The sequence below is a fragment of the Pituophis catenifer genome, unplaced genomic scaffold (genome assembly GCF_029215685.1).
Source record: "Pituophis catenifer annectens isolate HBS135680 unplaced genomic scaffold, rPitCat1.0.hap2 SCAF_17, whole genome shotgun sequence".
Classification (NCBI taxonomy): Eukaryota; Metazoa; Chordata; class Lepidosauria; order Squamata; family Colubridae; genus Pituophis; species Pituophis catenifer.
Window position 1 is genome coordinate 1,859,388 of NW_027256897.1, and position 27,244 is coordinate 1,886,631.

Sequence of the window (27,244 nt, forward strand, 5' to 3'; positions counted from 1 at the left end):
ACAGGTAGTCCTCGAGTAGGGGAATTAAAGAGAAGAGGGTGACCAGCAACAAGGCGGATGGACTCAGTTCCAGTGGTGATGATGGGAGAACCATTGGAAGATCTGAAGGACCGGGTTAGAGACAGGTCATCATGGAGAACATTTATCTATGGGGTTGCTGAAGGACAACTCTGACTTGATGACACATAATCAGTCTAGCCCTCCATTCATCCATCCCTCCATCCCTCCATCTATCCATCATCTACCCATCTATCCATCTAAGTAAGAGCTATGCAATTTCCGGAGATGTCCACAATGATGTGACTAGTGGAAGTAGCCCTCTTCTCTTTAGAGGGTGACCAGCAACAAGGCGGATGGACTCAGTTCCAGTGGTGATGATGGGAGAACCATTGGAAGATCTGAAGGACCAGGTTAGAGACAGGTCATCATGGAGAACATTTATCTATGGGGTTGCTGAAGGTCAACACTCATTTGGATGAAGAGACATCCATCAATCCTTCCCTACCTGTGAATCAAAGTCAGCCTTCTTAACCTGGATAGCATCACAGGTAAGTGTCTTCACCTCAGATTCTCAACAAAGGATCTCCCAACCTCTAGCAGCTCAGCCGCCTGGGGGGTTTCCAAGCTGGAGAAGACTTTTTGAACAATTCGTTTTCTGGTGAGACTCTCAAATTAGCCCGGGGAAATGTCTTCCTTTGATTGAAAGGTTAATTTATTGACTGGGGTAAGGAAAATGCCACTGACCGCTTGCTATTAATTAAGCCCTCATCCCTAGATTTAATCGCTCTGAACTTAGCTTGGGTTCACTTTAATTGGAAAGGATCTCGAGAAGATGCTTTGAGGGGCCTCCAGAGGCTCATCTCAGGAGCTTTTCCGCTTTCTCCAAAATCCTATGCAACACGGAGGCACTTTCCTTTATCCAATGATTACAGGTAGCCCTCAACCATTCATCTATGACCGTTTGGAGTTACAGTAGCACTGGGGGAAAAAAACGTATGGCTGTTTTTCCACACTTATGACCATTGCAGCATCCCCATGGTCATATCATCAGAACAGTAAAGCCATGTCTGAATTTGGTGTCAGCTGCTGGAAGAACAACCACAGGAATTGGGTATGTCTAGTCTTATGAAAAGAAGGACTAGGGGAGACATGATAACAGTACATTCCAATATCTCAAGGGCTGCCCCAAAGAAGAGGGAGTCAAGCTATTCTCCAAAGCACCAGAAGAAGCAACAGATGGAAACTAATCAAGGAAAGAAGCAACCTAGAACTAAGGGGGAATTTCCTAACAGTGAGGACGATTAGCCAGTGGAACTACTTGCCTCCAGAAGTTGCAGATGCTCCAACACTGGAAGTTTTTAAGAAAAGATTGGACAACCATTTGTCTGAAGTGATGCAGGGTTTCCAGCCTGATCGAGGGTTGTTATTCTGTCCTGTCCTATTCTGTTCTATTATGTCCCGTCCCAACCCATTCCATTCCATTCTATTACTAATTAATTGGGTAATCTGGCACGTTAATATCCTGAAAAACATTAATCTCTCTGAGTTGCTCAAAGCAAATTTTCAGCTTTTTTTTTTTTCTTTTTAATCTGCAACGGACTTTCTGGCAATTTCATGCTGCATAAATTATTTGTGATTAGGTTATCGCACAAAAAAATATAATAAAAACCTACGATATACTACAATGACTTTATTGGAGGCGGACAAAATGTGACTTCCTCCCCCCCCACATTATTTCTCTTTTGAAGTTTGGGTCTTCTCGTGAAGACAAAGCACCAGCCTCCCAATTGGCAGCTCAACGGCAAAATTTTCCTCTTTTGATTTCCTCCCTTTTTTTCTTTTTGCATTATTTATTCCTTTTGCAGGATTATTATTATGGGTTTGGGGGTTTTTTTTTGCATTATTGGGCGCAGTAGAGTTTCCTTTTATGAGTGCATCAAGGAGACCCAACTGAGGTGCTAAACAATAAAAAATAAATAAATAAAAAATAGAGCACCGCTGGGGAACAATTAAGAAAGGTCTCATTAAAAAAAAAAAGCTGGACGAAAATGGAGGGGTGCAACCCAGGAACCCAGTGGGTGCCGGATTGCATGCTGAAGAGCACCGTTGTCCCTTTTGCAGCTAAGAGGGAGATGAAGAGCTGGGTTTTTTTTATTTGTCTAAAATTAGACAATATTGAGCCAGGCATGAGGGGAAATGAGAAATCTGTCTCATTTCCTGAAAAATTCCACATGTGGGACTCTGCTCAGTTGCTGAGTTTTCTCCTGACTGCAGTAGGATTCTAAACCTCTTGGGAAAATTAGAGCATATTTTGTTGTTGTTGTTGTTAGTTGCGAAGTCATGTCCAACCCATCACGACCTCATGGACAATGTTCCTCCAGGCCTCCCTGTCCTCTACCATCCTCTGGAGTCCATTTAAGCTCACGCCGACTGCTTCAGGGACTCCATCCGGCCACCTCCTTCTCTGCCGTCCCCTTCTTCTTCTTTTGCCCTCCATCGTTCCCAGCATTGGGCTCTTCTCCAGGGAGTCCTTCCTTCTCATTAGGTGGCCAAAGGATTTGAGTTTCCTCTTCAGGATCTGGCCTTCTCAAGAGCAGTCAGTCAGGGTTGATCTCCTCTACGACTGGTATCACGTCTTCCCTTCCTTTCTCTTCCTGCAGTTGGCGTCAAAATATGGGCATGGCTTTACCGTTGCCAGAAGGGATAGTGGGCATGACTCAGGCTAGTTTGGATGTAAACTTAAAATTCTGTTCCATCCAAAATCTGGATCAAACAAAATTTGGCTAAAAAAATTTCCTTGGTCCAAAGGCAGTTTGGGAGAACAACTTCTGGTTCAAAAAAAATTTGTCTAAAACTGTTTCTCAAACTTAGGCACTTTAAGAAACTTTAAGACAGCACGGGGGAATTCTGGGGGTCGAAGCCCACCCATCTTAAAGCAGGCTGGCTGGGGAATTCTAGGAGTTGAGGTTCACGCATCTTAAAGCTTGCAACTCTTTCCTATTCAGGAACTGCCTTTTAACAGCCGGTGGGAGTGTGAAAATAAGTGCTATTCTCCGCTAGTGGAAGTCAGTAAATCTGCTAAAAGCTAAAGCATTGAGATTTGTGCTTGTATCTCTAAGGCAGCGGTTTTATTTATCCAGTTATGCAAGAAATGTCGGCTAACATAGGTAACTGAGGGTTCAGAAAACTAAACAGGGTTTCCTTTCAGCTTCAGAAAACGAACAGCGTTGGTCTGTAGGCTTATTAAAAGGTTTCAAAAAAAAAAACCTAGGGTTTCAAAAGCAGGTAAAATTTAGCAGGTATTGGTGGTGAAAGGGAAACAAGAGAGCTTAAGCGGTTACCTTAGATCAAATATTCATTTATAACTGATCTATTTGTTAAATCCCAAGAGGGCAAAAATTCAGCCCGGGGTCTGAGACGCTGACAAGGCAAAAAAAAATGTCATTCCTGGTAAAATAACCCAATTGTGGGAAGTGAAACGAAAATCCATTTTTGGTGTAGCAGATCCGTTAGCCTTCCCCTGACGATTTCAGCCAAGAAACCCAGATCAAGTGTCCCTTTTAAAAAAAAGACAATATAGAAGATATAGAAGTGGCATAGCTTGGACTGCGGGAATGAAGTCATACAGTCCTTTTTTTAAAAAAGGGGTTTCTTGTTCTAGCTTTTTGGCTTCTTTGGTTGAGTTAAAAAGTTTGGACGCAAGCTTAATCTTCATTCCGACACAACAGTTTTGAAACTCCGGACTCTGGAGCCTTCAGAGTCGGACAGCAGAGAGGCAGAGGAACAGGAGGAGCCTGTTCCTAGTGCACGCATGAGAAGAGCTGCCAGAAGGCACGAACAGTTAAAACAAAAGGGACGACTCAGGAGTAAGGCTTGGAGATGATTGGCCCCTCCCATAAGGCTTAAAAGAGGAGCAAAGACACATGGGGCCTTTGCAGGAAAGCAACGTTGTTAATTCTGTTCCCAGTCGGCATCTCTGTTTGATTCTGGACTCCGTGTGGTTTTGCCAAGTAGGACTTTGGCAGAGTGTAAAGGGAGATAAAAGTTGGTGATTATCCCAAAGAACTTCTCCCGAAGGACATTTTGCAACTAATTGGGACTCAGCTGTGAATGAACGTAATTCACAGCTGTTGCAAGAAAAGAGGTTTTTGGGACTACTTGTGTGTTTTAATGACTCAGGAAGACTAGGTCACAACAAGTTTCGGGTGCTTCAACACTGGAGGTTTTTAAAAAGAGATGGACAGTCATTTGTCTGACATGGCATCAGGTCTCCTGCTTGAGTAAGGGGTTGGACTAGAAAACTTCTGAGGTCCCTTCTAATTCTGTTCTTCTGTTAAGATGCAAAGGCAGAAAGATTAAAGCTAGCCACGTTTCTGAAGGCAGCTGTTCAGCTTTCACAGCTAAACATGGTTTAGTGCAGTTGCAAATCAAGCCAAGAGACATACTTGGGTTGCTATACCGTGTTTCCCCAAAAATAAGACCAGGTCTTATATTAATTTTTGCTCCAAAAGATGCATTATGGCTTATTTTCTGATTAGGTCTTATTTTGGGGGAAAATACAGTACTAAACGCCTCCATCTGCTGACGATCTTAACTGGGGCTTATTTTGGGGGTAGGGCTTAATATTACGATCATCCTGAAAAATCATGTTAGGGTTTATTTTCCGGTTGGGTCTTATTTTCAGGGAAACAAGCTATTGATAGGTGAATTAAGTACCATCAAAAAGATTGAATCTTAGCAACCAGACAGAGGTAAGAGATAGTTTCCATCCTGCTAATACAATATTGGCTGATAGTGCTAACATGTCAGAGCGTTCTGTGGATCAGAAAATAATCGTGATCATTTGAAATGCTAATTAGCAGGGCTGCTGTGATTGTCCTCGGTGATAAGACGAGTAAAGCATTTGTGCCTTTCATGACGAAGACGGGAAGTACGCAAAGGCATTTGAAGGGCGTTTGCGGGCCTAGTGATGAATTATTTGAAGATTCTCACTGTGACATCTCGATAGCATTCTGCCAAGGGAAGGCAGTCATCAAGGAAAAAAGCAAGCAGATCAGCAACTGGCATTTCGGATGTAGGAATGGAAACAAGGAGATGGATTTTTGCAAATAAATAAATAAATAAATAAATAAATAAATAAATATGTGGTGATGGGTTAAATACAATCTTAAAGCAAGATGGTGATGGCCCTTGGAGAGCTTCAAATTGCAAGGATGGATCCACCAGCTTTCTTCTCAAGGTTTATCTCTAAGAGAACCACTCCTTGATATGATCACTAGAAGTGACTCTTCCAATATTTAAAGAAGGACCATGGGAGACATGATAGCAGTCTTCCAATATCTCAGGGGCTGCCACAAAGAAGAGGCAGTCAAGCTATTCTCCAAAGCACCTGAAAGCAGGACAAGAAGCAACGGGTGGAAACTCATCAAGGAGAGAAGCAACTTAGGAGAAATTTCCTGACAGTTAGAACAATTAATCAGTGGAACAACTTGCCTCCAGAAGTTGTGGATGCTCCATCACTGGAGATTTTCAAGAAGAGACTGGACAACCATTATAGGGTTTAGGGTTTCCTGCTTCCCTTCCAACTCTGTTATTCCTCCTTTAGCTGGACAAGAAGAGAGTTGGTGGCCCCCATCTCAACAACCTTCTCAAGAAGTTTCTCACAATTGTTTGAAGAACTTGACTATGATAGCATTCTAAGAGATGAAAAGAGCTAACTAGACTCCATTTTAAAAACCTACCTCCGAAGAAGAGGAAAAGTGCAACAGGGATAATACTCCCTAGGGATGTGGGAAAAGTTGTACATGGCATCAAATGATTCCTGATTGAAGAAAATACTCAGCCAAGATCTTCCGTTCCTTCAACCATGCTTGGAAAGGACATTTTTCCCTCTCCAATGATTTTCTTTCTTTCTCTCAAAAAGCCACATCTCCTGGAAGCTTCGGGGTACCAAAAGGTATTTTGGTCAAGCTGTTTTTGATGACCACATCTTGAGAAGGTTCTTACTCAGCTTTTGATGTTTTATCCCAAAGGTGCTTTTTCAGAAGGCAACCGAACTTACTTTGTTTTTTCCTCGAAGATGTTTTGCTTCTCGTCCAAGAAGCTTCTTCAGTTCTTGGATGAGAAGTGGAACATCTTCAAGGAAAAAACCAAAAAAACTCGGGTCTCCGAGGGATTATCTGTAAATTAAGTCTCATTTTCTACTTCTCTTGAGATGGTCACTTTTTCAGTGCTTGCTGAAAAGGCTACGATTGTCCCATTTTTCTTTCTCAAGGAAAAAAAAACCACATTTGTCTCATAACGGAAGCCCAGAAAGTTTCCCTTAAGCATTGATCAAATCCAGATTATTCAGAAGGCATCATTTTGCAGAAATGTTTGAGTGGTTTTCCCCTCCTGGGTTGGGGGGAAATTAAAATTCTGCTTCTTAACATTTTCTCTGAAATTTGGTTATAGGTGGCTGGCATTTTCCCATAAAGTGCAACAGTAAATGTAAAGGTAAAGGTTCCCCTTGCACATATATGCTAATTGTTCCCAACTCTAGGGGGTGGTGCTCATCTCCATTTCAAAGCCGAAGAGCCAGCGCTGTCCCAAGGCGTCTCCGTGGTCATGTGGCCGGCATGACTCAATGCCAAAGGTGCATGGAACACTGTTTCCTTCCCACCAAAGGTGGTCCCTATTTTTCTACTGGCATTTTTTTACCTGTTTTCGAACTGCTAGGTTGGCAGAAGCTGGGACAAGGAACAGGAGCTCCTACCCCATTACGCGGCACGAGGGATTCGAACCGCTGAACTGCCGACCTTTCGATCGACAAGCTCAGCATCTTAGCCACTGAGCCACCGCATCCCAAGTAAAGTGCAAGCAGTAAGGTAAACTTAAAATCGAACCGATCATCCGAAGAAAGCAGAGGGAAACTGCCTTATTTGTTTCACCAACGCTGAGCCTCTGGGCTTTGAAGACTCTCTTTTCCCTTTAGAAAAACTAAATAAATTCTCATCCTCGTTTTGTTTTCCTTGCAAACGAGGAAACCTTTTTTTTTTCCCTTTTTTTTGAAGTTAAGCCCTACATTGGCTGGAGACCCTACGCTGAAAGCGAGGCAGGCCTGGTGGAACGGAAGGGGATTGAGCACAAAATGTAACCGAAATGTAATTTATTTCAACTAATTAATGCAGGGAATACAATCGCTCCCTCTTTGGGCTCCGTTCGAAATTACGGTTCTCGGCTTAGTTTTGGAAAAGTGCCTTTGAGGCCCATACCCACGGCTTTTGGTGACCTTGAGTCCTGTGTACTCGCCCTGAATAATTTCAAAGGGGCCTTTGGCATGCAGCTTTGATCACAGGCATAGAATTGATAAATTTTCTCTCTTTGCAACAACCACGCCTGAAAAAATGGGATAACATTATTAAGGTGCCGGCTGGGCAAGGAAGAATGGGATGTGAGAAAGACCGTGGGTGAGAAGGGGAAGAGACGCTGCCTAGGGCATAAAATTTGGAGGGAGCTGACAGATGAATAATGGGCATTGAAAAAAAAACCCAGTTAGGTAAAGATTCCCCTCGCACATATGTGCTAATTGTTCCTAACTCTAGGGGGCGGTGCTCATCTCCGTTTCAAAGCCGAAGAGCCAGCGCTGTCTGAAGACGTCTCCGTGATCATGTGGCCAGTATGACTCAATGCCAAAGGCCCATGGAACGCTGTTACCTTCCCACCAAAGGTAGTCCCTATTTTTCTATTTTTTTAAAGTGCTTTTAAACTGCTAGGTTGGCAGAAGCTGGGACAAGTCACGGGAGCTCACCCCGTTAGGCGGCAGTAGGGATTCGAACCGCTGAACTGCCGACCTTTCGATTGACAAGCTCAGCGTCTTAGCCAGTGAGCCACCGCGTTCCTAACCTATCAGGCAGTAAAAAGAGAAGGTGGGAGCTTTGTATTTTCAGACTTGCAGGATGGATGTCAGCCTCCTGAATGGACCAGATAGGAAATACATAAAGATGATCTAATTGTACTTTATTGGAGAACCAGTTTGGTAAGGCAACAAAGTAGAATCTGGGAGGTTGTGAGTTCTGGTCCCGCCTTAGGCATGACAGCCAACTGGATGACTTTGAGCCAGTCACCAGGAGACTGGGAATTCTAGTCCCACCTTAGGCGTGAAATCTATTTGGGTGACTTTGGGCCAATAAACAGAAGACGGTGAGTTCTAGTCCTGCCTTGAGCATGACAGCCAGCTGGGTGACTTTGAGCCAGTCACCAGGAGACTGGGAGTTCTAGTCCCAACTTAGGCGTGAAATCTATTTTGATGACTTTGTACTAATAAACAGAAGACGGTGAGTTCTAGTCCTGCCTTAGGCATAAAAGACAGATGGGTGGGCGAATCACCTGGAGACTGGGAGTTCTAGTCCCACTTTAGGCATGAAATATATTTGGGTGACTTTGGGTCAGTCATCAGGAGATGGTGAATTCTAGTCCTGCCTTGGTCATGAAAGACAGCTGGATGTCTTTGGGCCAATCACCAGGGGGCTGGGAGTTCTAGTCCCACCTTAGCCATGAAAGCCAGCTCGGTGACTTTGGGCCAGTCACTCTTTCTCTCAATCCAATCCACCTCACAGGATTGTTGTTGTGAGGAAAATAGGAGGAGGAAGGTGTATTGGATACGTTTGTCATCCTTAACTTTGACTTTGTTAATTATAAATATAATAAAGGTGGGATAGACATAAATAAACAAATTTTAAGGCTACCTTAACAGAATCATGTTATCCTGCCATTCTACTCTTCGTTAAGTTAAGCGCACCTAGAACTTTTAACTCTCCCTCGTATGATTTTGCCTCCGGTCTCTTAATCATCTTCGTTGCTCTTCTCTGCACTCTTTCTAGCAACCTTTTCGTATTGTGGTGACCAGAACTGATTGGAGTCTCTCTATTGTGGCCTCCCCAATGCAGGATAGAGCGATATTGGTTTACTTACGAGTTGAGAAAACAAGCTGGCAGCTTGTGGCGAGATCTTGCTGACGGCGGGATCTCTTTTGAGTTGGAGAAATTCAGTGACCTCATCCGAGATGATTTATAGAGCTCTGGGGGCCATTTAACCCCACTCATGATTCCCAAAAGAATTTCAGAACTTGCTAAAAGGGATGAGGTAAAGTCGGAAGAAACACACAACCTGTTTATATCCACATCTGCTTTGGGCAGCTCACGTTATGGGGCATGGATTTAAAAAAGAAGAAGAAAATAATAGAATTGTGCAAGTTAGACCTAAAACATGTGCAGAGAACAACAATAAAGATGATAAAAGGCCTGGTGGCTAAACCATACTATGAATGTGTTGAGGGAACTAGTTAAGTCTAGCCTAACAAAGAGAAGGACTAGGGTTGAGATGATAACTGCCTTCTAGTACTTGGGGGGCTGTCGTAGAGAAGAGGGGGTCCACCTATTCTCCAAAGCACCAGAGGGCAGGAGAAGAAGTAACGGGTGGAAGATTATCAAGGAGAGAACCAACCTAAAACTAAGGAGAAATTTCCTGACAGTGAGAACAATCAACCACTGGAATCAGTGGTGGATTGCCCCCGGTTCGGACCGGTTCGCAAGAACCAGTAGTAAAACCGGCGGGAGGCCCCGCCCACCGCCCTGGATATCATAATTGGCGATCTGCGCATGCGCAGAAGCAAGGCGTGTGTGCGATTCCGTTGCAAGCTGGTAGTAAAGGTAAGTAGAACCCACCCCTGATTGGAATGGCTTTCCTTCAGAAGTTGTGGGTCCCTCCCTGGAGGTTTTTAAGAAGAGACTGGACAACCACTTGACCAGGATAGTACAAGGTGTCCTTCCTTGGCTGGGGGGTTGGACTAGAAGACCTCTGAGGTCTCTTCCAGCCCTATGATTCTATGTTCTATTCAGGAAGCAAATGTAAAGTATGTGAGGAAGACTTTGAGAGATGGAGGAAAGGAGATGCTGCTTAGGGGAGAGATAAGAGACCGCAAAGCCCTCTGCTCCATAATGGGCGGAGAAAGAAATTCAAAAGTCTCCCCTCCCTAGTTTCTCAGGCTGTGAAAGAAATGGTGGGAGATTTGTACTTTCAGACATGTAAAATTCTATGAATGTAGCTTTCGAATAAAGTAGAATTAGCACACCTGTCATGTTTCCTGCTTGGTCTACCTGGAAAGGCTGTCATCAGGAGCGAGATTATTCTGCTAGAGTTCCTTATCACGCATATATTAATTGTTTTTAGCGCAATTCCCTTCCCGAGTGTTGTCTGGCCCCATTTAACCTGGTTTGCTCTGTCGCCCTTTCTCTGGGGCTCTGGATAATACGTGAATCATGCACCAATTGGAGGGCCGAATTGGTTTTTCTGCAATTGGCCTACTCATTGGCCAATTTGCAGGGAAATGTCAAGCAAAGGGTGTAAATGATTTAATTTGACAATCTGCTGCAAATCTGTACCCGGAGGCTTCGGTTGCGGTGCCACGTAGCCAATGTGTTGATTGAAAAAAAATAATAATAATAAAAATAACCACGGCTGTAGGGGAAATGAAATGAACGAGGTTCCATACTTCTCCATTCTGCTTTTGACTAACAAGCTAAGACTCGGTCTTCAGACAGATCGTCCTGATGGAGTTTTTGAACTTCAAAAACTAGAAGAATTTTAAGCGAAGTTCCGTTACCCATTGGAGAAAAAAATATATAGATTTCTGAGGTAAATTGAAACGAGAACCAGTACGAAAAGCTGCAAGCTTTGTTTAGTTGCGTGCATAAAGTATCGATACACCCGTCATATAATAATTTATTCCCTCTTTCTTTATAAAACTGAGCTACTCCCAGGGGTGGGAAAGTGGGTGGCAGCCTCAAAAGAAACTTCTCAATTTTCCGAAAGCTGCGCAAAGGCTCCATACCTTCGTGCTACCCACAAACTTGTCAGAAAAGATTAATTAACAAATTAGGACGGTGCTGGGATGTTGGCGAGGAAAAAAGAAAGGTCAGGCGTTTTTAAAATCAATTCCTCCCTTCGCACAGCCCAATTTTCATTTAAGTGTAATTGTGCGAAGGGGGGAAAAATTACCATTAAAAATGTGGGTAGAAAGGAATTTTGGTGAAGTGACATGGCGAGGTATCTTAGAGGCAGGTAGGTGTGTTTTAAACGGCCTTCTGCTCACACTTTTTTGTAAAAAAAAAAAAAAAATACAGTATGGAGGTGAAAGAACTGGAAATCACCGGTAATTTACACCTCTAGGCATTTGTGACTTTTTCATTTTTTTTTCCTTTAAGTAGATTTATTTAAACAAAAGTGGTGGAAAATTCATGGGGGCCTCGAAGAATAAGTACTGTACAACTCTGCAACTCGCTCCCCCCCCCCAAAGGAACAGTGAAAAACACAATCAGGTTTCTTTCAAGTCGTTTTTGGCTCGTGACAATTTCATAGAGGAGAACCAGGCAGGACTTTCTTGCCGGAAATAGTAATAGCATCTGTTATTTTCAAAGCAAAGCTTGTTTCTCTGGTTCAAAGAAAATTTTTTTCAATATTTTCCCATTCAAATATCTAACCAAGCTGGAGCCTCCTGGATTTACACAACATTAATAAGGAGGTGTCCATTTGTGAAAAGTAGCTTTAACTGCTGCTAATGTTTTCAGCTTCCCTTTGACAAGCCCAATGAGGAAAGAAGGAAGGAACAGAGGGAGGGAGAGAAAGGAAGGAAGAAAGAAAGAAAGAGAGAGAAAGAGAGAGAGAGAGAAGGGGAGGAAGGGAGGAATGGGAGGAGGGGAAGAAAGGGAGAAAAGAAGGAAAAAGGAAGGGTGGGAAGGAAGGGGGAAGGAGGGAAGAAAGAGAGGAAAGGGAGGGAGGAAAGAAGGGAGGGAGGGGAGGGGAAGGGAGGGAAGAAAGAGAGGAAGGGAGGAAAGAGAAAAATAAAGGGGAGGAAGGAAGGGAAGGGAAGTAGGGGAGGAGGGGGAGGGAGGGAAGAAAGAGGAAGGGAGGAAGGAAGGAAGGAGGAAGTGGGGAGAGGAAGGGAGGGAAGAAAGAGAGGAAGGGAGGAAAGAAGAAAAAAGAAAGGGAAGGAAGGAAGGGGGAGGGAAGAAGGGGAGGAGGGGAAGGGAGGGAAGAAAGAGAGGAAGGGAGGAAGGAAGGAAAGAAGGAAGGAAGGAAGGGGGAGGAGGGGAAGGGAGAGAAGGAAGAGGGAAAGAAGGAAAAAGTAAGTAAGTAAGTAAGTTGGTTTTATGATCCTCAAATTTAGGGTGAGATTTCTTTCTTGGAAAAAAAAATAAAATAGTAACATCCAGCTGGCTCAGAATCCAGCAAGTCAAAAGGTTGATGGGATGGATGTAACCAGAGAGACACCCATTCACTTCTAACCCCTCCATCCAGCTCTAAAATCCACACCGTCTAACAGGGCATAAGAAACAGATCTGGATTTCGTTTCTTGATTTAAGGCACACACACATTTGTCTTGCTAAGACCGGGATCAAACCAGGGAAACCAACTGAGAAAGTTAGCGGCAAAATCTGCTGCTGAGATAGCATTTAAACCTGTTTTTTTTTTTTTTTAATATTATTATTATTATCAAACGTGGCCTGGCTCCCAGAATTCCTCAGCCAGCATGGGAATTCTGGGAGTTGAAGTCCACACATCTCAAAAGTTGCCAAGTTTGCAAACTGTTCTTTAGAAAGGCACTTAACATTCTACGCTAAAACAAACCCAGACTCATTATGTTGATTATGGTGTCTCAATTCAACTGTACCCACCGAGCATCTAACTGCTGGCATATCAAACAACCCACTCTTCCGTACAGCAAATGGCCCAGGCAGCCACATCTATTAATAATAAAGTTGACATTATTGCAATCTTTCACATTTACACTTGTATAGATTTATTTTCCCATCTGCTGTTCTCCGGAAATTAGTTTATTTTGCACCCGCATGATGAAGCCAATGCTTGTTATTTTCTTTTTAGGAACTCTGCTCCCCACCCACCCCACCCCACCCCCAAAAATATAATGAAATGTGGTCATGGTAGCAATTACCCATTTCTTTTCTAACATTATGATGGACTTTGGGGGGTGGGTAAAAAAGGAGATTTAATTCCCCCAAGGGAGGAAGAAGTTTGGATGCCTGGCAGAAGGAAGGGAAGAAGGGAAGGGAGAAATGGGATTGAGAGGAAGGGAGGGAGGGAGGGAGGGAGGGAGGGAGGGAGGGAGGAAGGAAGGAAGGAAGGAAGGAAGGAAGGAAAAGAATGAGGAAGAAAGAAAAAAAATGGCAGGAGAAAGAAAGGAAGGAATGAGAAGAAAGAAAGGAAGGAAGGAAGGAAGTAGGGGAAAGAAAGAAAAAGGAGAAAGAAAGAAGGAAAGAAAGAAAGGATGGAGGAAGGAAGGAAGGAAGGAAAAAGCAGAAGAAAAAAGAATGAGAAAGAAAAAGATGGCAGGAGAAAGAAAGGAAGGAAGGGGAAGAAAGAAAAAGGAAGGAAGGAAGGAAGAGAAAAGAAAGAAAAAGAAGAAAGAAAGAGAAAGAAGGAAGGAAGGAAAGAAAGGATGGAGGAAGGAAGGAAAAGGCAGAAGAAAAAAGAGCGAGAAAGAAAAAGATGGCAGAAGGAAGGAAGGAAAAGAGGAGGAAGGGAGGAAGGAAAAGCAGAAAGAAGAAGAAAGAAAATGGGAAAGGAGGAAGGAAGGAGGGAAGGGAAAGAAAGAAAGAACATTTTCATAAACCTGTCATTTGCCCATCGCTGAAGAAGAGAGGCGTTTGCAAGAATCAAGGAGGGATAGGTTCACAGAAACAAAACCCATTTTTAAAACTCTTGAAGTCTTCAAAGTCTGCCCTCTAAACTCATTCTGAGCCACCCATCCCTTTGCTTGCGGTCCAAGATGACACCAAGCCCAAATTTCCTTGCCCCTCCCTCCAGAAAGAACCCCCTCCTCCTCCCTGATTCCCTTCTGAGGTCCCTCCTGGCCTTCTCCACCCTTGCATCTCCTCAATTTGGTGTCCACCTTGAGGGAAAATCAAGTGGTTTCAGCTCTGGTGGGGGAGAGAAGAGAAGAGACCCACCCAGAGCTTCGATGCCCCCCTTACCGTCCATCCTCCACCATCGGTGGTCATGTCGCAGTAGACCTGGAACCCCTCGGGGTAGTGGGTGGGGAAGACGGAGAAGACTCCATCGCCCTGTTGTCCACCGGCAAAGACATCAAAACAATCCCGAGGCTTTGAGCCTGCAAGCAAGAGATGGAATAGAAGGATAATGTCAGATCCGTGTATCTGCCATTCTTCTGAGGAAGGGGACTGTTGGGAGGGGTCTCTAATTTCATTTATTCTAGTTGTATGCCCTGAAGGACTTCAGAGCCTGCTTTGAATCTGCCTTGCTATCACCCCTTTTCAGTAAAAGGTTCTTTTTGAAATTCCAAGGGACGCAGTGGCTCAGTGGCTAAGACGCTAAGCTTGTCGATCGAAAGGTCGGCAGTTCAGCGGTTCGAATCCCTAGTGGCGCGTAACGGGGTGAGCTCCCGTGACTTGTCCCAGCTTCTGCCAACATAGCAGTTCGAAAGCACTTAAAAAATGCAAGTAGAAAAAATAGGGACCACCTTTGGTGGGAAGGTAAGAGCGTTCCGTGCGCCTTTGGCGTTGAGTCATGCCGGCCACATGACCACGGAGACGTCTTCGGACAGCGCTGGCTCTTCGGCTTTGAAACGGAGATGAGCACCGCCCCCTAGAGTCAGGAACGACTAGCATGTATGTGCGAAGGGAACCTTTACCTTTGAAATTCCAAGCTTCAAGAGTCTTTACTTTCTTGAACAAGGGGGAGAGGCCTACCGGAAGTTTGGGACCATTTCCAGCCTCCAGAGGGCCTCTGGAGCCCGGGGAAGGCAAAAACGCCCCCCCCCCACCATGATGTAGGAGGCTGACTAGGCCACGCCCACCATGGCCACGCCCACCCAGCAACCGGGCAGAGAACACCTTGCTAAAATTTTTGAAGCCCACTCCTGGGCACAACTGTAGACACAAATCAAGGACCGCCTGCACCGCTGGCTCAAGAAAGAAAAGAGGAGGGATTTGACCCACCATTCGGGCATCCTTTGGGCCGCGTGGTCCGGGATGGGATCCGCTGAAGGTCCGCCTTCATGCGTGGTCGGGCGAGGCCGCGGTCCTTCTGCAGAGTCTCCAGAATATCGCTGACGGAGCTGACCAGCCTCGCTATGTTGGTCTGGCTTTCGGAAAGCAGCTGCACATAAAAGAAAGAAAGAAAGAAAGAAAGAAAGAAAGAAAGAAAGAAAGAAAGAAAGAAAGAAAGAAAGAAAGAAAGAAAGAAAGAAAGAAAGAAAGATTGATTCTCCAGTTTTTCACTTACTCATTCCTTTTTTTTTCTTCTCTTTTTGTAAAGACCCTGTGTTTATAGCTAGTCCTCGATTTACGACCGTAATGGAGCCCAAAACCTCTGGGGCTGAGCAAGGAACAGTTATCAAGTGACTTCTGCCCTGTTTTACAACCTTCCTTGCCACCGTTGTTAAGGGAAATCCCGGCCGTTGTTAAGCGAGCAACACGGTTGTTAAGGGGATCTGGCTTTTCCCCCCTTGACTTCGCTGGTCGGAAGGTCACAAAAGAGCATCCCCGCCACCGTCGTAAATACGAGTCAGTCGCCAAGCATCTGAATTCGGATCACGTGACCACGGGGGACATTGCAGCAGTCGTTAAGAGTGAAAAGCGCTCCTAAGTCGCTTTTTTTCCAGTGCCGCCGTAACTTCAAAAAGTCATTAAATGAACCGTTTTAAGTTGAGGACTACTTACAATGAATTTCTGGAAGAGAGTTCCGTTTACAAATTATAAGGCCATTCATTTCTTTTGCCAGAAAAGAAAAAAGGGAATTTATCAAGCCAAGGGGGGGGGGGGCGTGCATGCTTTTTATTACAGTGGGAAGAAAATCCAAATATAATAAATAATGATTTCTTTTCACCCCCCGTTTATCTGAAAGCTCAAACGTGATACTTTTCATCAGAAAATTGCTAGTTTCTTCTACCGGCTGCACCTCACAACAAATCAACAAGTCGTCTCCATCAATGTCTTAATTTGGTCAATGTATTGATCCGACCTTTGGACTGAACTTTTGATTTTTAAGGCGGCTGGGTTTTTTATAGTTCATCGTCAAATATGAGCAATATTTCTTATTCCACAGCCCTGCCGGCTAGGAAAGCAAGATGCTCTTGACTTGTCAAGAGTGGCAGCCTGATATTTATCACAATTTTTGGTGAATCATGCTTGCCAATAAGTATATGGGCCCCACTGGCTCTAGTCTCTTTTTGCAAAAAAAAAAAAAAAAAACCAAAAAAACCCACATTATTTTGATTTCTGCGCAGAAGAAATCTTTAAAAGAGCAGCAGTCAGAAAGTTGCTGGAAAACATTTTCGCCTCCTAAGATTTGGGGTGAGTGACTAAAAAACTGACATCCGTCCTCAAAGCTGAACTCTAAACAAGCCCAAAACTTCCAAATTTGCACCTTACTGGAAAAATATTTATATTTTGTCTTTTAGACCAATGAAAACTTCCCCAAATATATTGGGGAACTTCCCCAAATATAAGGGAAATCTTTGGCTGAATATTCTAGATGGCTTTAACATTTGAGCACAAATGTTGGCTTATGTTTGTGCCAAAAAAAAAGAGTAATTAGTAAATATCAGATTTAAGTTGTAGATGCCCAGAAAGAATGTTGGCTGTCATAACTACAGGCAGTCCTTGGCTTATAACCATTTGTTTAATGACGGTTCAAACAAAGTGACTTGTGGGCTGCTGCCGGTTCGGTAGTTGCGACCTTTGGGTGGGCGTGGCCACCTGCCCGGGCGCAGTCCCATCCTATATCACTGTGTTGTTTGACTTGGGACGGTGCACGCAAGCAAATTCCCATGTTTTGTGACACTGCACGCATGTGTGGATGCTGCATGCATGTGTGGATGGCGTGCACAAGCGAATTCCCGTGTTTTGTGATGCAGCACGCATGAACGGACGGTGCATGTACGAGCAAAGCAAGCATGTGTGTCTGCACACTCACATTTCCGCTGCTGGGCGAACCGGCTGTTACGGTATGTGACGCCCACCTCTGTTTGTGACTATTTTTCACACTTATGACCATTGCAGCCTCCTACGTGGTCACGTGGTCAAAATTCAGATGATTGGCAACTGACTTGTATTTACGACGGTTGCAGCGTGCAGCGAAGTCGTTGGGGGAGCCAGATTCGTTCATTTTCTCCATTTTGGAGAAAAATTCGAAGACGTCGCCCAACCCATTTCTCCAGCCCCAAATTTTTGCCTTTTTGAAAGGCTGTTGAGCACACATTTCTTTTTATCTTTCTCTCCTAGTCTCTAAAAAAAAAATAATAATGTTGCTCTGCCGTTAAGGAGAAAATAAATTGTTGTGAGAAACAAAGCTTGGTTATATATCCAAAAAAAGAGAGAGAACCATCTCGGCTGCCCTGTTGGGTCCTGCACCTGCTGTTTGCAAAAATTACCCAATTTCCAGCTCAAAGGAGACCGAGTGAGCTAAGATTCTGGAATTCTGTAACAGCCAGGAGTTGATGTCGCTTTGCGAATTGGCATGCTGGAAAAACCTGAGATTCAAACACCGGCCAGCTTTGCAAACGGCCTCACATTTTTTTTTTTTTAAAAAGAAAGAAACACACAAACACACTTGGAAAAAGCGAGCTTACAATTACAAGAAGCGAAAGCAAGGCACTTTGCATTTCATTTGAATTTTTTAAAACAATCTGCAATTCAGACTAGAATATTGCCCTTGTAAAACGAACGACTCGGTAAAGATTAATTAGCACTTTTAAATTGCGTCGGGTATCAAATTACTGGGCTGGAAGAATTGCCATAAAATGGGAACCTCTTCCAAATATCTCGGGCTGGAGCTGAGATTGTTATAGAATGGAATGGAATGGAATGGAATGGAATGGAATGGAATGGAATGGAATGGAATGGAAGAGTAGAGTAGAGTAGAGTAGAGTAGAGTAGAGTAGCGTGGAGTAGAAGAGAATAGTAGAGTAGAGTAGAGTAGAGTAGAAGAGAAGAGTAGAGTAGAGTAGAGTAGAGTAGAGAAGAGTAGAGTAGAGTAGAATAGTAGAGTAGAGTAGAGTAGAAGAGAAGAGTAGAATAGTAGAGTAGAGTAGAGTAGAAGAGTAGAGTAGAGTAGAGTAGAAGAGAAGAGTAGAGTAGAAAAGTAGAGGAGAAGAGTAGAGTAGAATAGAATAGAATAGAATAGAATAGAATAGAATAGAATAGAATAGAATAGAATAGAATAGAATAGAATAGAATAGAATAATAGAGGTGGAAGGAGGTCTTCTAGTCCAACCCCCTGCTTAGGCAGGAAACCCTGCACCAGATGAAGATGGTTGGAAGCTGCAGTTCCAGATTTGAGACTTTCCGATTTAAGAGCGAGGTTGCCTTGATGCTGTCGCTGACTCCCACTCCTCCTCCTCATCTGATTTGGCTGCTGGAGGGGCCGGCGGCCAACAAAGCCACAAAACTACCCCTTCAAGTTGAATCTCACCTTTTGACAATCAGGTCCCATCTTTGACTCACCTGTATGAGCCGCCCTTGTTCATTCTGGAGGGCGCTGAGCTCTTGCCCGATGGCGCCGTGCCCCTTCTTCAGATTTTCACAGTCCGTCCGGAGCTGCGCGGCATGAGAGAGCAGCTTGGAGACCTCGTCCGAGAGGCCCACCATCAAGGCCCTCTCTTGCCCCTTGGAGGACTTGGTCTCGGCATCGTGGTCCGTCACGACTCTCAGGAGGGACGATTGCAGGCTCTCCAAGCGGACGAAGCTGTTGGCTTGGTTGGGACAATTGGGGTCAATGAAGATGTTGATGCGGGAACTGTCGGCTTTCTCGATGGTGACCAAAGCGTTGGCATCATCCGGGTTGGTGGTGATGACAGGTGGGGATTCGGTGACCGGCGTGTGGTAGTGGTTCATAAAGAGGATGGCAGCCGTGACAGTTACGGCTAAGAGGATCACCACGGACAGAAGAACGGTGCAGAGTATGTAGCCGCAATTCACTCTCTAGGAACAGACAGAAGGCGGGGATAGGGTGAGGTCATTTTGGAAGCCCACCATGACGTCCCATGGAGGAATCCAGCCCAATCCTCCCAGCCCTGTGACCTTCTCTGTGTTCTCACTTAGCAATGGGGAGTGATGACAATAGAGTTGGGTCCAGAAAATGAATAATAATCGATAGAGAACAGAACAGAAAGTAGAATTAGAATGTAGAATAATAAAAGGGTTGGAAGGAACCTTGGAAGTACTCAAGCAGGAGACCCTATAGCATTTCAGACAAATGGCTGTCCAAGTTCTTCTTAAAAACCTCCAGTGATGGAGCACCCACAACTTCTGGTGGCAACCCGTTCCATTGATGAATTGTCCTAAGCGTCAGGAAATTTCTCCTTAGTTCTAGGTTGCTTCTCTCTTTGATAAGCTTCCATCTATTACTACTCTCATCTATCTCTTCCTTTCTCCCTCCCTCCCTCCCTCCCTCCCTCCTTCTCTCCCTTCGTGTCTTTTATCCATCCATCCATCCATCCATCCATCCATCCATGTCTTTTATCCATCCATCCATCCATCCATCCATCCATCCATCCATCCATCCACCCATTCCTTCTATCAATCTATCCATGTCTTCTATCATCTGTCTCCCTCCCTCCATCCATCCATCCATGTCTGTCTTTTATCCATCCATCCTCTCACCCATCCACCTACCCACCCACCCACCCACCCATCCATCCATCCCTTCTATCAATCTATCCATGTCTTCTATCATGTTTATGTCTGTCTGTCTCTCTCTATCCATCGATCCATCCATCGATCCATCCATCAATCCATCCATGTATGTCTTTTATTCATCCACCCACCCATCCATCCATCCATCCATCTATGTATGTCTTTTATCTATCTATCCATCCATTCATCCATTCCTTCTATCTACCTATGTCTTGTATCATCTGTCTCCCTCCCTCCCTCCATGTATGTCTTTTATTTATCCATCCATCCATCCATCCATCCATCCATCCATCTCTTCTATCAAACTATCCATGTCTTCTATCATCTGTCTGTCTCTCTCTCTCTATCCATCCATCCATCCATCCCTCTTTCTGGGATTTAAAAAAATATCCTACTCCACTTTAATGCCGTGTGGAGATCTGCCAGCCAAGTATTAAAGAAGACAGACGCTCCCTTAGCTTCCAAATGCAGACTAAAGTTATTAAGATGGTTGAGAGCCCAATATATCTGCAAGTCAACGGAGGAAAACAGTGTATTAGAAGATGATGATTAATTAAATGTATGTGCCATCCAACTCCCAATGTCTAAAACGAGTCCATTTAAAAAAAAAATCAGAAGCGTAGAAGAAAATAATGGATGAAAATAAATAATATCCCCATAAATTAACTAATGCAACTAATACAATTGCGGTACCAAAAATAGAAAAACTGTCAATCCAAAAAATAAACAGGGAAAAAAACCCTCCTTTAAAAAAAAAATCAACATAATTAACATCAACCACCCAATTCTGCCTACATTCATTTCATCATGTAATAACGTATCAAACTGTGCATCTAAGTTTATTTACTCTCATAAAATATTATGAAATCTGTGCCCAAGGGATATGATGGTGTCATTTTTTTTTATTAGTAGTTAAAGAAATTGCCTTTTTAAAAATGGGTAAGTGACATATTTCTTGGATCTATTCTTTGATATTTGGGATCATGGTACTTTTCCAATCACTCAATATAATTCTCTTGGCTGTCCCCCATGAATGATATTATAACCAATACTTTAAAATGGTGAGGTTGCTATAGTTGCAGTTCGGGGATATACAGAATATAAGTTCTCGACTTACGACCACAATTGAGCCACAATTTTATGTTGCTAAGTGAGACATTTGCTGAATTTGCCCCCCAAATAGAGGAAAAAGTACAAAGATATAAAGGGGAAAAAGAAGAGAAAAGAAAAAGAGAAACATCTGACTTTCTTCAAATGAGCTCTAACTATAAAACACATTAAACTTTTGAGCTAAATTTCAATAGTACACAGCCTCTCTCTAATCGCAAACATTTCTAATGGTCAAATCTCAAAATTAATGTGGCATTTCTTTCAGGCAAAACTGGTTTTCTTCCAGCTGCATTCTCATATTCACACCTTAATCCTTTCCATTGGAAAATAAGATATATATATATATTTTAAAAGTTCAGGCATAGCGATGAAAGCCGGAGGGTTAAGAGAGAATGGAGAGAAATGATTGATAGAGGTAAACAATGCTTGATTTGCCAGAATAAGTCCATGTCATTCACACTGTGGAAATGGGGGGGGAGAGAAACTTGGTTTATATTTGGGGTGTGCGTTTGGAGCTCTGTCCTTTGGTAGATTGAAAGATCTCCATGTGGATTATCCCCAATTAATTCTGTTCGAATTCTTATTTCAGTTATTGGTTGGTGATTGTTCTTTTCTCTCTCTTTCTCTCCATTCCGAATGTTTACGGCATTGTATTCCCTTTTATTCTGCATTTAATTCCTTGCTTTTATGTTCCCCCAAATTGAAAAGCACCTGGATTGTTCAGCACGATGGGTGGATGTATAAATCTAATAAATGAATCGATAAACAGATAAGTAAATGAATAAATCCCTCTAGCTGGCTCCTGTCCTTTTATGCACAGCTGCCTTTCCTAACAGATGTGGTTATGGGGTCCTTGATGCTCTCTGAGCTTGGTTGTTTTCTTGAAGACGTTTCATTATCCAACTAAGTAATATCATCAGTACTAAAAGGGAGTGGGGTTGGCAGAGAGGAATTGGGGGAGGAGGAAGAGGAGGAGGAGGAGGAGAATGACTGGGAGGTCTTTGATGTTCTCTGAGCTTGGTTGTTTTCTTGAAGACATTTTCTTACCCAACCAGGTAACATCATCAGTACTAGAAGGGAGTGGGTTTTTTTGGAGAAGAGGAGGAGGAGGAGGAAGAGGAAGAGGAAGGGAATGACTGGGAGGTCTTTGATGTTTTCTGAGCTTGGTTATTTTCTTGAAGACATTTTCTTACCCAACTAGGTAACATCATCAGTGCTAGTGAGTGTGGGGTTTGCTGTTCCCTGTTTATATACGATTGCTCTAAGCCTCTGGTTGTTCTCTTGCAGATGTTTCATTATCCAAGGAGGTAACATCATCGGTATATTTGCATAATAAGTTAGGGGTGAGAAGATATCTGTCTTCCATTAGTTCCATAGGCTGCCCCAAAGAAGAGGAGGTCAACCTAGTCTCCAAAGCACCAGAAGGCAGGAGAAGAAGCAATGGATGGAAACCAATCAAGGAGAATTAAGGAGGAATTTCCTGACCCAGAAGGTTGTTCCCTTCCTGAAACATTTTTTGAGACATTCAAAAACCATTTTGAGACAAAAAAACCAGACATCCCTTCGTGTGTGTTTTTGGATTTTTCTTTATCTCTGGGCTGAACGCACACCTTGAGGCGTCCTCCTGCTGAACCTTGACCGTGGACATGAGGTGCCTGCTGGAAATGAAGACTCGTATGACCCTCGCCACTCTGAAGGAAGATGGAAGAGGAGTGATGGATGGTTCTGCAACCCGGTAGGATAGTAAGTACACTTGATTTACAACTTCTTACGAAGCTGGGAAACTGCTGGTTAGGGTTGAAAGCACCACAGGAGATGGATTCGGGGGCCGTCTTGAGGAACGGCGTTCAATCAAGCTGCCCTCTCTTCACAGAACTCAACCAGACTTGGGCATTGGGCAGTCACAACTTCCATAATTTCTTGGGAGGAGAAACCATCAGAGTTGCAGTCCAACGGATGCTGAGAAGAACAAGTTGAGCTCAGGTAGCCTAGCGAGGCGGCTTAATGCAAATAGGTGCACGCACTGCTTACAGGCACAAACATGTATATGTGAGTAGCTATAGACTTGAATAGAATAACAGAGTTGGAAGGGACCTTGGAGGTCTTCTAGTCCAACCCCCTGCTTAGGCAGGAAACCCTACACCACTTCCGACAAATGGTTGTCCACAGTCTGGAGTTTGATCCTGACTGGTTCAAAGTGGACTCAGCCTTCCGTCCTTCCGAGGTGGGTCAAATGAGGACCCAGATTGTTGGGGGCAAGAGGCTGATTCTGTAAACCACTTAGAGAGGCTGTAAAAGTACTGTAAAGTGGTATATAAGTCTAAGTGCTATTGCTATTCCTTCCTTCCTTCCTTCCTTCCTTCCTTCCTTCCTTCCTTCCTTCCTTCCTTCCTTCCTTCCTTCCTCCTTCCCTCTCTTATTCCCTTTCTCCATCTTCTTCTTGGTACCACAGTGGTTAGAATGCAGTATTGCAGGCTAACTCTGCCCACTGCCAGGAGTTCGATCCTGACTGGCTCAAGGTCGACTCAGCCTTCCATCCTTCCGAGGTGGATAAAATGAGGACCCAGATTATTGGGGACAATAGGCTGACTCTATAAACCGCTTAGAGAGGGCTGTAAAAGCACTGTGAAGCAGTATATAAGTCTAAGTGCTATTGCTATGGTAGTAATGTGCTTATAGTGTGGTCTGGTTTTCCAGCTTGTGCACAGCACATCACAACCAGCGAAGCTTCTTCTTTGAGGAAGAAGTGTTAATTGCAATGCTTTTGAAGTTTCCTAGCAATCAAAGCATCGGATACTTCCTTCAGAACAACAGAAGCGTTACACCACTGCTCAGCGTTAATGATCGGAGGGAATTGGAGTGGCTGCCCCCCAATTCGGAGGAGTTCGCTGGCCGCTCTTCTTTGCGATAGATAATGGCCTCTTCGTTTATGAAGCTTAATGCCGGGAAGTCACGAGTGGGCTTTTGAATTTGATGTTTGAAGAAACAAACATGGCCAAGGCAGAGGAACAATGATGGGTTGTTGGGTTTTTTTTCCCCCCACTCTGAAGATCAAACATCTGAATATAAAATGCTCGGCAGCCGTGTGGGGCAGCAGCCAAAAAAGCCAACGCAGTCCCAGGCTGCATTAACAGAGGGATGGAATCAAGATCACGTGAAGTGTTAGTGCCGCTTTATAAGGCCTCGGTAAGACCACACTTAAAATGTTGCAACCGTTTCGGCTCACCACGGTATTAAAAAGATGTCGTGACTCTGGAAACAGGGCGGAAAAGAGCAACAACAATGATTAGGGGGCTGGAGGCTAAAACATATGAACGGTTGCAGAAACTGGGAATGGCTAGTTTAATGAAGAGAAGGACTAGGGGAGACATGATAGCAGTGTTCCAATATCTCAGGGGCTGCCCCAAAGAAGAGGGAGTCAAGCTATTCTCCAAAGCACCAGAAGGACAAGAAACAATGGACGGGAACTAATCCAGGAGAGAAGTAACCTGGAACTAAGGAGAAATTTATGGAGAAAATGGTATACAGTTATCTGCTTAAGCAGAGGGTTGGACTAGAAGACCTCCAAGGTCCCTTCCAACTTTCTGTTCGGTTTTTACACCTTCGGCTAGCGCTCCGAACTCAGTTGCATCTCCTTGAGTTCTCTGCTGCTTTGGGTTTCTCAAACCGGGGACCACCCTGTTCCTTCCCTCTGTTTTCTGTTGTTTGGCTCCTTCCTTCTGCGTGGCTGCACATTTTCCGTTGCATTTCCTCCGGAGAGGGCTGGGGTGCTTTCTGATTTTCAATGCAGCTGTTTTTGAAGTCCTAGAAGAGAAGGCTGCATCTTTGCCAAGATGCAACCCAAGACAGGTTCCTCTCTGGGAAAACAAAGCCAATCCTTTCCTGTCTTACTACTTCTGCAAAAAAACAAAAAAAAAAACCTGGGCCCTTCTCCTCCTTTCCTTCCGTGGCTTTCTCCTCCTTTCCATCGTGGTGTCTCCGTGCAAATCTGCTTCGATTGACGTCTCCCTTCCAGCCTTCTCTCTTTTCCACCCCCGCCACCATTTGCATTAAGATGACTTCAGCAATAAGCTCCTTAGGAAAGGAGGGGAGGGAGGAAGCGGAAGCCGTCTTCCCCACCCTTCCCAAGTTATGTCCTTGATATGGGAAGCGTGCCGCAGAAAAGGGACAGGTCACAGCAGCCCTTAAACCGAAGGGCCAACGCTACACTAAAGGGCCGTCCTCAAAACCCACCGAAGGGAAGGACCTCTAGTCTCAATGAGAAGGAGCTCTTCTCTTGGCAGGTTCTGTGAAAGCAGCCATTGCGCTTGTACTGTCATTTTTTAATTTTATTTTATTTTTGTGATTTGTGTTCTCCTCCCGAACGAAGATGCCAAGACTGATAACTGAGACATCTCTGAAGTTAAACCAATTATCTTCTCTTCCAGGAGATGGAAGAACCAGAAGCGGGAGGGGATACCAGGTTGGGATGCACGTCTAAGGCTGACATCAGCAATGCATAAGGTAAACCTTGGCTTAACGCCAGTAACTGTGAGAAGCATCTTTTGACTTCTACTGGACAATCACTTAAAGATGAGGCAGGAGTATGCTGCTGCAGCCTAAAAAAACTAACCCAGTCTTGGTCTGCATTAACAGAGGGATAGAATCAAGATTACGTGAAGTTCTTACTACCACTTTACAAAGTAAGACCACACTTGGAATACTGCATCCAGTTCCGGTCACCACGATGTAAAAAAGATGTGGAGACTCTAGAAAGAGTGCAGAGAAGAGCAACAAAGATGATTAGGGGACTGGAGGCTATAAGAAGAACGGTTGCAGGAACTGGGCATGTCTACTCTAGTGAAAAGAAGGACTAGGGGAGACACAATAGCAAGTGTTCCAATATTGGAGGGGCTCCTATAAAGACAAGGGGTCCACCTATTCTCAAAAGCACCTGAGGGCAGGACAAGTAGCAATGGGTGGAAACTAATCAAGGAGAGAAGCAACGTAGAACTAAGGAGAAACTTCCTAACAGTGAGGACAATTAATCAGTGGGAAAACTTGCCTTCAGAAGTTGTGGGTGCCCCATCACTGGAGGTTTTTAAGAAGATGTTGGATAACCATTTGTCTGAAATGGTATGAGTGTCAACTCGCAAAGCATCCCTGGCCTGCTTTCGAGTTGCCATAGGCCAAGGGGTGATGGGAAACCAGCGAAACAGCACAGCAGCCAAAGACAGATGCACATTCCATGCTTATCTCTCTCAAGGCTGTATCCCAGGGTTACCCACAGCAGCCGGAGGGGAGTGACCTCTACAACTCATGAAATTGCTCCGTTGGCTAATGTGATTGATGACACACCCTGAGGGGAAGGGGAAACACTGTCATAATTGGAGCGTAAATTATATAGGGTCAGAGCTGGCTTCACTTGGGAATGTGCTGACATGAATAAATAACTGGATTTCTTTTGAAGCTTGGCTCGAGGCTCATGATTTAATTAGGGCATCTGTCAGAACCCTGACAATGTGGTTTCCTGCTCGAGCAGGGGGTTGGACTAGAAGACCTCCAAGGTCCCTTCCAGCTCTATTACTCTTATGTTCCGTGATCTGTGATCAACCGTGGCTTCTTTTGAATCTGACATGAAGCCTTGGCTTCTGCAATAGTAAACCCAAAGCAAAGAGAGTTCTTTGCTTTAGTGCCAACAGCAGACCGAATCTATAAACCAAGCTGTGCAATGCACGAGGAAAAAAAAATCCAATTATTTATTTGTGATCAGGAAGCATCGCATCGCAGGGAAGATTAAAATTAGCCTGGGTGGGGAGAGGGCCTGGGATTTCCAAAGCCATTTTGCTTTCATTTGGATGTAAACGATCAGCTATTAGGACTGATATGGCAGTCTATTTTCCCTGCCTGCCAGCCAGCTGTCGAGGTGCAGACTGTAGCCAAGTTACCGGCGGCTGATGACTTGCTTATGTTTTTTTACCAGAACACAAGCGAGGCTGAGATGTTTATTAGGAGATGATGGGACAGCTTGCCAAGAAGAACCGTTAAGTGCAAATTACATCAAGATTAAGGTAGCGATGGACAAGAGCAGTCCTCTCTCTTGCAAAAAGCGGCTGGCCGCTGGATGATCAGAAACTCAACAACACAGAAATCTGGACCACTTGCGGTTTATTTTGGGAAACGGTGCTGGTTATATTTGCTGCCTAGGTGAGGAAGAACATAAACATTGAATTTTAAAAGTTGAATTGTGGGGTGGGAAGGGAGAGACTTGGGATATGTGTGTGGAATAAAAAGGAGACTGGGTCCAGAATGAGGATCAACTAGAAACATGAGTGAAAGGTACAAAGCTATGAGAGGGTTGAGTGGGATTTGGTTGTGTTTGGTTGTGTTGTGTTTGGTTGTGTTGTGTTGTGTTTGGTTGTGTTGTGTTGTGTTGGTTTGGG

At 44.2% G+C, this 27,244-nt stretch overlaps 1 protein-coding gene across 1 annotated transcript in view; it reads right to left on the bottom strand.

Annotated features, from left to right (window-relative positions):
• The window catches only part of FIBCD1 (fibrinogen C domain containing 1), a 42,490-nt gene that overhangs the window by 3,332 nt on the left and 11,914 nt on the right, over window positions 1-27,244 (bottom strand). The window contains exons 2-4 of the mRNA XM_070955690.1: window positions 18,522-18,998; window positions 15,015-15,174; window positions 14,031-14,167 (exon numbers count right to left, since the gene is read on the bottom strand). Of these exons, the coding sequence (XP_070811791.1) occupies window positions 14,031-14,167; window positions 15,015-15,174; window positions 18,522-18,998 (774 nt within the window). The remainder of the gene's footprint in view (window positions 1-14,030; window positions 14,168-15,014; window positions 15,175-18,521; window positions 18,999-27,244) is intronic.